Source organism: Bos indicus x Bos taurus, chromosome 5 (assembly GCF_003369695.1).
Source record: "Bos indicus x Bos taurus breed Angus x Brahman F1 hybrid chromosome 5, Bos_hybrid_MaternalHap_v2.0, whole genome shotgun sequence".
Lineage (NCBI taxonomy): Eukaryota > Metazoa > Chordata > Mammalia > Artiodactyla > Bovidae > Bos > Bos indicus x Bos taurus.
The window spans coordinates 49,099,075-49,111,923 of record NC_040080.1 but is presented as its reverse complement, the minus strand read 5'-3'; the positions used below and the strand labels follow the sequence as shown (position 1 = coordinate 49,111,923).

Genomic DNA, 12,849 nt, shown 5'->3' with positions numbered 1-12,849 from the left:
CTTAAAACCACCATCAAAGCTTTTCCTCTTAACTAGCTCATAGTTAGAAGCTTATAAAATCCACATTCTTCTCCTTAGACTGAGACTGTTAAGCTGTATGTTGCTGGTGAACGATGGGGATGAAGTCATGGTGTGGGTGTGGCCTGTTTGCTGCATGACTTTCTGACGTCACTGATGCGATGGATGAGCGCCGTGGTAGGTGAACCTCCACCTTGCTGGCTTGTAGCCTTAAGGACTTTCCTGGCCCCTCATTTTCCCCTTTAGTTATTTTTATTAACAGAAGCTTGCCAACCACCACCTCTGCCCCACCATTTATTAAAACAAAGCTCTGGTTTGGCATGGTTGGAATCAAATCATGGCAGGTAGCCTCTCAACAATGTAGATTTTGTGATTCCTTAGGTACAAAAAATTGAATTCTGTCTCACTCTAGCTTGCCTCTCCAATTCCTGAGATCACTGCTTAGCTAAATATCTCTGTGATTCTGACACTCCCCTTCGCTTTCTATACTTGGGACCCTGAACCAAGGTTTGTTTTTCTCCTACCCTGCCAAATTACAGTGCTCTGGGAGGAGCCAGGCAGGGTTAACACTCCTTTGGACAGCCTCCAGTTGACTGCAGAAAATGTGGAGTGGATAAAACATGGAAGTATTAGGTCACATGACAAGGTTTCATCTTAATTAAATGGCCCTCTTTGGGATTCGCGAACAGGTTATAGCACTGAAGTTTCTGCTGTCCCAGAGCAAACCAGGTGAAATGTTAATTAAGAGGGAAGGAGATGTTAATTTGCTTCTGCTCTAGATTCAACAAAAGACCAGAGACAGCAGATACTTAAATATGATAGGCTGGAAATTGAAATTACAAGTAGTAGGACCAATCAGTGGAGAAGGCAATGGCACCCAACTCCAGTACTCTTGCCTGGAAAATCCCATGGATGGAGGAGCCTGGTGGGCTACAGTCCATGGGGTCGAGAAGCGTCAGACATGACTGAGCGACTTCACTTTCACTTTTCACTTTCATGCACTGGAGAAGGAAATGGCAACCCACTCCAGTGTTCTTGCCTGGAGAATCCCAGGGACGGGGGAGCCTGGTGGGCTGCCGTCTATGGGGTCGCACAGAGTTGGACACGACTGAAGCGACTTAGCAGCAGCAGCAGGACCAATCAGAACAGAAATAACGAAAGATACTTGGGACTTTAAAGAATTTTCTCTCTCTCTTCTCTTATACAACTGTAGAAGGAATGTTTAGATTGGTTTTATGACACACTAAAATTTCAAAAATTTTTTTTCTTCTTTTCTTCCTGGCCTGCCCGTTGAGAGGGTTCTGAACAGAATCTATGAGTCTCCTCTCTCGCGGCTGCATGTTTCGTTTGTGGAAACACAAGGGAGCCTCTGTGGCCTTTATGCATTGTGTTTGGTTAATGGGCTGGTTTGACTTGCTTATCGCACAACCTTCCAGTTTGTCTGCAAGCAAACCCAAAATGCCACCTGCTATTAAAGTCTACATAGTAGACTGGAACAGGGTTTAATCTGTGACTGCCCTGGAGTCCAGGACAACTTTTGACACTTAGTGGGGATAATTAGTATTGGAGAAGGAAATGGCAACCCACTCCAGTGTTCTTGCCTGTAGAATCCCAGGGACAGGGGAGCACCAGTCCCCGCGCTCGCTCGGACAAAGAAAACCACGCATATGCAAGTGCTCTCAGAGCTATTTAATCCTCCAGCATAATTGAGTTACAGCTTGTATCTGCGAGGCTGACTTCACATGCTTACACTGTACCCTAACCTGCATCCTTTCACCAATTCTGAACACACAAAAGAAACTGAGCCACCAACCTGTTCTACAAAGTTGAACATGAAGCACAGAGCTGGGAGGGGCGGGATGGCCAGAGTAGGGCTCTGCTGTGTATTGGGTGATCTGGAGGGACCCCTGGGTCCTGGGTCTGGAAAAGTTGGACAGGCTGTGGTATTATCCTGGTCTGCTCACATGCCGCCTGACCGATTCTGACAGTGGCACCGTGTCCCTTCTGCTCCCAGCTGTGGTGGCCCTGCAGAGAGTTCACCTGTGGGGTCCACGCTCACCACAGCCCCTGCTCTGCTTGTTCCCGTGGACCACAGGTTTTCTTCAGCTTCTTAGCTCATTAATCTCTCTATTAGTTTAATTCTTTTCCTGGGCAAGTGACTTCCTCACATTGATACTCTCAGAAAAAACAAACCTTTTCTGTACTTTTAACACTTTGTTTGCATTTTGTTGACTTCACAGTTTTCTAGAAGGGCCAGTCTAACACACATCCCGCACACCAACTGTGTGCCGACGGCAGGCGCTGTGCTGTGCCCACGCAGCTTGTTCACGAGCTGCCGGCACCAACGTGCTTTCCCCTCAAGCTCCTTTCATTGCAAATTCAGATGAGAACTTCCAGAAGGTCACTGATGTTCAGGCTCACGGGATTTACTCCTGTGTTTGTTACCGTGGGCGTGAAGGCCTATCACCCTGAAATTCTGGAAAGGTAGAACTAACTGCCCCATCAGCAGGGACTGAACCAGGGGACAGAGGATGAATGGAAGAGAAAGGACATGTAGATTCCAGTGTCCCTCGAAAGCTGATGTGACAATTAAGTCACAGTGCCCTTTTTTAATCAGGCTGTTAGGAGGAAGATCTGGAAGAAGGTATTTTCTGCAGCTGGTGGAGGTGTCCAGCGGGGCTGCATTTTAAACTCTCTATTCACTGTGTTACATGTCAGCACAAACCAAATGGATCTTTGTCCTGGTTCGGCCTCACCAAGTCAGTGTGGACAGGAGATGCTAGCTTTTCTTTGGATCAGAGTTGTGAAACCAAGCAAAAACGAACAAACACAACCTTTTGGAATCTCTCCAGAGTGACTCTTCTGCCCCTTTCATTTTGTTCTTTCTCATTTAGAAATATCACAATTATTAAAGGTAAAATGTGTGGAGGGAACATGTGCTAGTTTACATGAGAAACCAGTCCATTTTGGGGACTGTCACAAAGGACCACGCATGGTCTCTGCATTCACACGCAGACCAGTGGGAGAATTTGTTTCAGTGTTGGTTATACCCTTTGTCTCATGTCCGGGGGTTGTCCGTGCATGGCTATAAAAACAAGGATGCCTAGCCTGAGAAATGAGTGTGCTACTGTACTGGAATATCTAGTGTTTGAATGTTCCGATGTTTTCAGGGACAGGGGACAGCATACAGGAAAGTGGGACAATGTAAGCCATGTCACCACTGTTTATGGGGCCACTGGGTGTGACGCTTCCACCCCAACACCATTCAAGCAGCAGTGTTCCCACACAGCTCAGGGCAGGTCTGACTTCAAGGGGCATTCCAAACACTTAGGTTGACAGAGACACAGGTTCAAGGCCTGATGAGCAGAAGTTCTGGGCCCTCTGGCCTGAAATGAAGTGACTTGTGCCCATGGCCATGTCCTATGCTTTGAGGAACCTTGTCTAGCCTGTCACCACATCGTTGTGTATTTTGGGCTGTGTTTTATTGCCAAGTGAGAATTGGGTGAGACAGTTTGATTTCTTCTTCTGGTCTTACTTCCAGAGTGGGAGAGTGACGACTGCCTCGTGTATTTCCTGTCTTCTTAATCTCCTAAAACACATGGCTCCGTGGTGTTACACCTGCCTGACAAGTTCTCTGCATTCTTTTATTCAGATTGCAGCTCCAGGCCAAGGACGCTTTCATTTTCACCTCCCTCTCTCCTTTCCCTGTGAGCAGTAAGGGGAAGCTGTGTCTCAAGTTGCAAGTGAAAGTGAAAGTCGCTCAGTTGTGTCCAGCTCTTTGCAACTCCATGGACTGCAGTCCATGGAATTCTCCAGGCCAGAATACTGGAGTGGGTAGCCTTTCCCTTCTCCAGGGATTGAACCCAGGGCTCCCGCATTGCAGGTGGATTCTTTACCAACTGAGCTATCAGGGAAGCCCCTCAAGTTGCTAAGTGGGATGTAAGGGGACAGTGTGGCTATGTTCTAATACCCTCAGTGCTTTCTAGAACCAGGAGGCTGGTTCTGACACCAATGATGTTTCTAGCACCAGGTGCTTGGTGATCAGGACACGCCCCCCAACCCTCCCCCTCCCCAGAGGAGTCTGATGCAGGAGAAAGAGCATTGGGAAGAGAGTCAGGGCTACATTTTCCAGCTCTGCAGTTAACTTTTTTAGTCAAATAAGTGTGGCTTAAACAAAGTTAAAGCTAATTTCTTTACTACAGGAATTCCAAACGCCTTTGATATAGGTACTATCAAGCTCAGAAAAAAAACCCAAAACAGTATCTCCTAAGCACATTTGACCAGTGAACCCTTTTGTAACTGAGTAACCTACCAATGCCTTGCTGCTCAGTCTGAAGCACTGAGCTAGAAGTTACTGTCATCGCACTTTCTGATCCTGTGTCATCTGTCTGCTCATTGTCTATGGTTCCTTGTGTGTCCCTGAGGGGGAAACAGCATTCCCGGTGGGAATTCAGAGAGACTGAACGGTGGTGTAACACAGAATGGGTGGAGGGGCCTTGATTAGTTGAGGACATCTTCTCCCTCTGGGAACTAGTAGTGATTCCTAAAAGAACCCGGGGTCTGCTCTTCACTGTCCGATTTAGGATAGCATGCTGGGTGGGAGTGGCCTTGCAAAGCCTCCCCGCTGTTTCTGTTGTGTTCTGAAAGGCTCAACGTGTCACATGGTCTGAATGCATTCTCTGGTCCTCAAGACCCACTGGTGGTGGGGGTGATGGGGCCTGGGCCTGCCTGGTCTGCAGGCCCGTCTCTTGAGCTTGGATGGAACTGACACGGGTGGGTGCTAAGTTCCCTTGGCTGGGCTTTTCTCCTTTTGTTTGTAGAACACTGTCAAAAGGTTATTGCCTCCTACATTGCTGAGGTCTGACTTCAGCATCTGCATTTGATGGAAATGGGGGCAAGGGTCAGAGGGGGCCCTTCCCCAAGGCAAGCAAAACACTAACAAGCAATGTGGAACCAGTCACACTGATGTCTCGCTTGGTTAACGAGGCAAGGGAGCAAGCGTCTGGGCAGGAAGGTGGATGTGACACCCATCTGTAAGGCCCATTTTGAGGAATCTGGAGGCTCTCAAATGCCCACCGCTTGGCTGGATGACGCTGGAACGCCACGGCAAAGGGAAATGGGTACACATGAACTCAGTTCCTGGATCAAAGGCATTTGGAAAGGATATTCTCAGGCCCTCCATTCTGTTCCCAGCAGGAACCAAGGCTGAGATGGAGGGTGGGGCAGGAGAGGCCTGACCATGGTTAGTCAGAGAACAGGCTGGCGAAAGACTTCCTCAGGTTGCGGATGGTCTCGGCCTTAGCCTCGTCCTCACTGGGGGTCCCTCGCTGGGAGGTGTCAGATGTGCTGAGGCTGTTAGTCAGGGACTGGGATTTGCTGAAACAGAAAGGCAAAGGAAGTTGGGGGTGACATGGCTGGATTCCCCAGGAAATGAGTCCTGGGGCCTGCCTGGGAGCCGGCTGGATGAACCCCATCACCGCAAGGATACTGAGCCCAGCAGCCAGGCATCCCCACACTTGTACCACACACACAATTAACCCCCCAGGTGGCTACTGGGACCCTCCTTTTTTAAAGGTGCAGAAACTGAGGCTCATAGCAAGGAACAGGGAGCATCCAAGGCTCAAATTCTTCCCACAAAAACAGATTGCTCAGACGTCAGGCACAGCTGGAGAGCTGCTCGCCCACTCTCCTGCCTCAGTGCACACGCCCGCCTGGCAAGCTGTAAGGTGCGGTAGCAGCAGGCTAGGCTTGTTCCTCCTATACGTTCCAGCGCCAGTTTGGGGATCAGAGGGTCTGTGTTCCAGACCCTTTCTGCCATCTGTTCCTCCAGCTGTGGGCAAAAAAGTCACTGAGCGGGGCCTCTTTTCCCTCATCTGTGAGACAGAGGGTTGGTCCAGCCCAGCCTCAGGCCTCTTGCAGCTCGGACACCATGGGCTTCAACTCCAGCCCTGCCTGAAGCTCTTATGGCCATCCCGATGCGCTTCGGAGTTCTCACAGTGCCTCCTATCTGAAAGGCAGTGTTTGACTCTTTGTGCCAGCCGAATGCCAGGCGACAGGGCTCCAAACATGAATGAGATTCAGGCCCTGCCCTCAAGGGGCTCACAGTCTAGTGGGGGTGAAAGACAGGAGAGATCCACGCAGGCTCTTATCACCACATGAAGTGACTCAAGTCTTCTTCAGAGCAGGGCTCTTTTACCCCTTGCTTTTTCCACCCAGGGTGTTATTCAAGACTAGTTCAGAGTAGGTGTTTGCTAAGGCGTTTGGTACCTGTTGACCTGAACTGAACCAAATAATACTTTAGAGCATCAACCAGGAGATTCAAGTGTTGTTAGCTAGATTGCTGGGCTTCCCTGATGGCTCAGATGGTAAAGAATCTGCCTGCAATGCAGGATACTTGAGTTCGCTCCCTGGTCAGGAAGATCCATTGGAGGAGGGCATGGCAACCCACTCCAGTATTCTTGCCTGGAGAATTCCATGGACAGAGGAGGCTGGGGGCTACAGTTCATGGGGTCTCAAAGAGTCAGACGTGACTGAGTAACACACCCACACAGCTAGGCTACTACAAGGTTAGCGCTCAAACCTGGCTCAAGTTCCGGAGCCTTTGTCTGTGCTATGGTTAGCTGGGCTGCATCTTTTGACATGTGAGAGGCAGCCAAAGATATACGTGTATGGAGCCAGCAGCATTCTGAGCACCAAATGTGCAAACACTCATTTTAATTCTTATAATAACCGTGTGGGGTAAATACTATTGCCCTTTTGCATGTGAAGAAGTTTAGGCACAGAGAGGTTAAGTAACTTTTTTCTGAGGTCAGGCAGCTTTTAAGTGGCAGACTTCAAACTGAACCCAAAGGTGGTCTGACTCTAGAGTCTGTGCTGCCAACCTCTATGCCTGCTGCTGGAGGACCACTTGCTAATATTACTAAGCTAAAAATGCTTTTATCCTTTGATCCAACAACACCATTTCAGGTATTTTCTATACAGTTGATCCTGCACATGTAAGAAAAAGCTTGTTTTTAAGGCCATTCACTGCTGCCTTCTTCGTAAGAGAAAACCAAATTTCCATTTACAGTGGATTAGTTAGATAAATTGCAGTATAATTACACAGTGGAATAATTATACAGCTGTGAAAAGGATAAAATGTTAATGACCTGCGTGGAAGAGCTCCAGAATGCATTGCTAAATGTAAAAGCAAGGAGCGAATGGCGTGGATAGTGAACACTGCTGATTGTGTAAATAAGTGGGAGGAGGAAACAGAACATATATTTCCGTATATGCATAAGGGAATACTGGAGGAACATGCTAGAACTAACAAAAGTGCTTACCTTTGGGGAGCAGGGGGCAGGAAAGCATTGGATGAGAATGAGATGGGGTAGGGTTTTCAATAAAAACATCAATATTTTTTAGATCTTTGAACCAGGTGAATATATTACCTCTTCTGAAAACTTATGGTTAGCTTGTTTGGAGTTGAAGGAAAGGAAAAACTTTCCAAAGAAAATACATTTGGGATCTCTCTCTCTGACCTCAAACCAAGAGATGGGCTTGAGAGGAAACAAGAGAGAGAACAGATATGTGCCCTGGGATGGAAGCTTCCCTCCCATCCCAGTCATCTAGCCTTCACAGGGTGACTTTGCAGGTCCTTGTATTACGAGTCTATTTCCAGGACTTCTCTGGTGTCCAGTGGTTAAGAATCCGTCCTGCAATGCAGGAGACATGGGTTCGATCCCTGGTCAGGGAACTAAGATCCCACATGCCGAGGAGCAACTTAAGCCTATGCACCATAACTCCTGAGCCTGCGTGACACAACAAAGATCCCGCATGCTGCAACTAAGGCCCGACACAGCCCGATAAATACGGTTTTAAAAAGGAGTCTATTTTCCCACCTTTTTAATCTGGGCTTGACCATGTGACTTGTTTTTATCAAAAGCCTATGATGGGATGAAATGACATCGTGCAGCTTCTAAGGCTGAACCTTGAGAGGCCTCGAAGCTTCTACTTTTGCCGTTTTGGAAAGTAATTCTACCACATAAGGGAGCTGGGTCCAGCCTGCTGGAGGATGAGGCCCCAGGAGAGAGAGAGGCTCGGCTGACAGGCGACACCAATATCCAGATGTGTGCAGAAGCCCTCTTGGACTGTCCAGCCGCAGGTAAGTGGCAGATAACTACAGCCCTATGAGCAATCCCAGGAGAGCAGGGTTGCTAGATTTAGTAAGCATACATGACACCCAGTTAAGTTTGAAATTCAGATTAAAAAAAAACTTTTTGAATATAGGTCTAACCCGTGCAATATTTGGCTTCCCTGGTGGCTCAGACAGTAAAGAATGTGCCTGCAGTGCGGGAGATCTGGGTTTGATCCCTGGGTTGGGAAGATCCCCTGGAGGAGGGCATGGCAACCCACTCCAGTGTTCTTGCCTAGAGAATCCCATGAACAGAGGAGCCTGGCAGGCTACAGTCCATGGGGTAGCAAAGAGTCAGACATGACTGAGCAATTAAGCACATGCAATATTTGAAGGCATACACTCCAAATTATTCATTGTCTGAAATTCAAATCTAATTGGGCATCCTGCATTTTACTTGGTAACTCTCCAGGAGAGACCATCGGGAGATCCTCCCAGCTAAACCAAACTCAGTACAAGTGACTAAATGAAAAAAAACTGTGAACAAAGAAAATGGCTGCTTTCTTAAGCCACTAAGTTTCAGGGTGGTTTGTTATGCAGCAAGGAGTACCTGATGCAGGTACACATGGAGGATCACAGTGGGGCCTAACCTATGCTCGGGCCTTGCTAGGTCCTGCCTGCCCACCAGGTTCCATCCTCTAGGCCTCCTTTTGCCCATTCAAAGCTGGGGTGAGGCCTTAGTGGGTCTTGCTCTGAGTCCCCAACCCTGAGCCGGCCCAGCTCCACCCACACCGCAAGTCCACTCTCAGCCCTTCCCGGGTCCCAAAGCACTTACTTGAGATGGGGATGGGGTGATGCTGGCTTCTTGGCCTCTTCGCCCTGTTGGGAGGCGCTGCGGCCCTGCACAGGAGGCCGGGGCTGCGAGGTAAGGGGTGTGCTCGACTTGGGGGCCTGGTTTGGAGAGCTGCCTCCAGATGCACGGGAGAGCTGGGGAGACCCTGGCGATCTCTGCTGTGGCGATCCAGACTGAGGGCTCAGGGGTTGCTGGCCTTGTGGGGAGAGCCTCTGTTGGGAGGGGCTCCCAGATCTTGGGGGCTGAGGAGACTGAGCTGGGCGAGGGCCCCCTACAGGGAGAAAAAAATGATTCCATTCAAATTCTTTTAGGATAAATAAGGCTGTGCAAAGGTGTCACTTTGAGGACGTTCATTACAGGGTTCTTCCTGCCAGTGAAAAACTGAAAACAATACAAATGCGCAACTGTAGGGGAACTGACTGGAGCGTTAAGATACATTCATGTAATGGAATGCGCTATGGTCATCATGTATGATGTGGCAGAACAATATTAAATGCCATGGGATGCTGTTGATAATATATGCTAAATATTAATATAGACTACTAGACAGAAAGCAGCTTGTAGAACAGTATTTGTGGGTTAATTACATTTTGACATGTATAAAAATACATGCCTGAGGCAAAGGAAGGAGTCCTTGCCCTGTCCAAGGGAGCAGGCTATGCATGCTAAGTCACTCAGTTGTGTCTGACTCTGCGATCCCATGGACTGTAGCCCGCCAGGCTCCTCTGTCCATGGGATTCCCAGTATCCTGCAAGAATACTGGAGTGGGTTGTCATGCCCTCCTCCAGGCGATCTGACTCAGGGATGGAAACCGCATCTCTTACTTCTCCTTTACTGGAAGGTGGGCTTGTTATTGCTAGCACCCTCAGGGAAGCCAGTGTCACTAAGGGAGCAGGTGTTACTAAGCGTCAGTGGCATTTGCCACATAGCTGCCCACTGTTTCTAGAGCTCCTACTCCGTCACAGGAGCTGGAAATCTGGATTTTATGTAAAAGCTTCTCATTTTTAAATGTTGGTTTGCTTTTTTGTTTTGTTAAACTCACCATAGGTCCAAAAAAATATGTTTTCTAGTTTTATCTTAAATCTCCCCTCTTTCCCCAACACTCTGCCCCTCAAGGCTGATTAGTATCTTAGAAAATCTGGACTCTTATTCATTCATTTATTAACTATTCATTTAGTCCCTATTATACAGATGAGATTCACCAAGAGACTAGTAATTTTCTTTCAGCTTCTTGGCAAAGCAAAAAAAAAAATAATAATAATACTTTTTGTTTGAGCACATAGAAAAAAAATTAACTTATATGTAGATAGTATTTGCTTAGTATTTGCTTTAGCACAGGATCAGTGCTAAAAGATGATGAGGTTCCTTAGAAGAGAACTTCACTTTCACTGAGTTGAAAATGAGTAGTGAGTTCAAAAAACAAGTTAATAATGTGATCTTGTTAATTTGGGAACTCAATGAAAGCATTGTGTTTTAATTAGCCCTGTTATTTTTACTCTAAATGTTAATTCAATGAGTATTTTCTTTAATTATCCTAATTTGTTTTTAATTGATTGTTTTTCAACTCACTAAAAGTATGTTTAGCCTCCTGTCCCTTAAAATAATATCTCTTTATTTATCGAGCGTGTCTCTACTCTGAGCCGTAGAGGAAGCAAGAATACAGTAGCTCTCTGTTTTAGAAGCGCTCTGTGCAAATGTGGCTGAAAAAGTAAGTCCTGGGGCAGAGTGGGAAAGGAGACGGTAGGGCAGAGGCACAGCCAGAGCCTGGCGGGGTGATGAATCAGTCATTTTTGAACATTCTATAAGCAAAGAATTATCGCCTGGCAGGAGGACAGTGGGCTGCGGTGGTCCTAAGTATTCTTAACGATGACGTCATTAAGAACAACGTGTATATTATCATCGTTGTGTTGTTTGTAGTTGTTGTTTAGTCACTAAGTTGTGGTCAACTCTTTGTGACCCTCATGGACTGTAGCCCACCGGGCTCCTCTGTCCATGGGATTTTCCCAGGCAAGAGTACTAGAGTGGGTTGCCATTGCCTTCTCCAGGGGATCTTCCTGACCCAGCGATCGAGCTCGTGTTTCCTGTATTGACAGTTGGATTCTTTACCACTGAGTCAGCAGGGAAGCTTAGTAAGACACAAATTATTAATAGTGAGTTTTAAAAAATATAAGAGTTTATTCTGGCAGTGTCTCTTTATATCAGCATAACTGCTTTCCTTACAGAAAAATCCAGTAAGAATAAAGTTCTTGGCATCCTTGCTGGCCTCAAAGGTTTTGATAATCCCTTTTGTCTCCTTTTGAGGTCCCTATCCTGTTTCTCCATCTACTTGACATCTCTTTGGACCCAGATTTTCTTTTTTTTGGCACACTGTGTGGCACGTGGGATCTTAGTTCCACTGCACTCCCTGAGGTGGAGTGCAATCCTCTGGATTGCGTAGGAAGTCTCTAATAGTGAGCTTTTAACAGTTAAAGTCCCTGATGGCTCAGGCAGTAAAGAATCTGCCTGCAATGCAAGAGACCTGGGTTTGACTCTTGAGTTAGGGAAGATACCCTGGAGGAGGGAATGGCAACCCCTTCCAGTATTCTTGCCTGGAGAATTCCATGGACAGAGGAGCCTGGTGGGTTATAGTCCATGGCGTCCCAAAGAGTCGGACATGACTGATGGTTATTAGCAGTAAATTACTAGCATCTACTAAGCACTACCTCCACAATGGGACACCTTGCTAGTTAGAACTGCTTCTCTTGCATTATCTCACAGGCAGCTCCCCCTTACTAAACAGGCAGATGTCATTTCCTCCTTCATCACTGTGGAAACTGAGCCTCTGAGAAGTGAGGTAGCTTGCCTAAGTCTGCCAGAGGGAGACACTGTAAGTAGATTCAAACGTGTTCATCTGCCTGAAGAAGAACCCAGTGTTCACTGGCACGCAGTTGTGTAAGTCCTGCAATTTCCCTTTTCTTAAACGCTTTCTGCTTTTCCAGGAAGAGAAGCACAGACGAGAAGGATGAATGGGTGTTTTATATAAGACCTGTGGAAGAGGAAGCCCTTTGCTGCCCAAGGCTGATTTTCCCAAGAAGCAATGAATCCATTACTTTGATAAAGGCGCCTGGGAAGGTCCCAGTGTGATAGCAGTGCTTTCTTTCCGATGGGTCTTAAAGCAGGTCCTTAAAAAATCACCGTGAAAATGCCTGGCCTGGCATCTTGAGGTGAAGCTGACCTGAGGCCCTAAGCTGGCACTAGAGCCATGAGGGTGCCTGGAAGGTTCTGACATCGAGAGAGGACATGGGTGACTTTTGCCCCAGGCCTGAGCGTGAGAACACGCGAGCAGCTGGCAGCCCAAGAGAAGGGGTTAGTTACTGCCACAGTCTCCTTTCATCTTGTCATCAACAGTTCATACATTCTCTGATAAATGGTGGCATTTACTTAGTAATACTGGGATATTTTTGAGGAATGATTCGAATTGACAAGGTTCTATGTAATGTTCCATTTTTCTTTCTCACTCTTGCTGGTTGGCTCATAAATCTATAATCAGGCACTGCTAGCGGCTAGGAAGCAGGCACTTTCTAGAAGATCTGAAAGACCAGACTTGTAAACATGCCATTTTCTTGTGCTTCCTTGCACAAAGCCTCAACAGCTACCTCTGTAAAAAGGAAATACCCCTGTTTTCATTGCTGACACGTTAGGAAGCTGAAAATGAGACCATAAATGGGAAAGTCCCTAGCATAGGGCCTGGCACATATTAGGTACTTAATACATTTACTTTCGGTCTTTCTTCCCTCCTTTCCTGACTTTAAGGGAGTGACAACCTCATGGTCTCATTCATTCTGCACACAGAGCAAGGGAATAAGTCTGGTAATTAAGTATTAAC

At 47.1% G+C, this 12,849-nt stretch overlaps 1 protein-coding gene across 3 annotated transcripts in view; it reads right to left on the bottom strand.

The window, feature by feature from the left end:
• Positions 1-1,686: 1,686 nt before the first annotated feature.
• The window catches only part of SYN3 (synapsin III), a 491,622-nt gene continuing 480,459 nt past the window's right edge, over positions 1,687-12,849 (bottom strand). For 2 of the 3 annotated variants that reach the window (XM_027541855.1, XM_027541856.1), the window contains exons 13-14: positions 8,967-9,255; positions 1,687-5,394 (exon numbers count right to left, since the gene is read on the bottom strand). In XM_027541855.1, coding sequence (XP_027397656.1) covers positions 5,262-5,394; positions 8,967-9,255 — 422 coding nt within the window. In that variant the 3' untranslated portion in view covers positions 1,687-5,261. The remainder of the gene's footprint in view (positions 5,395-8,966; positions 9,256-12,849) is intronic. The other variant, XM_027541857.1, reaches the window with a different exon arrangement.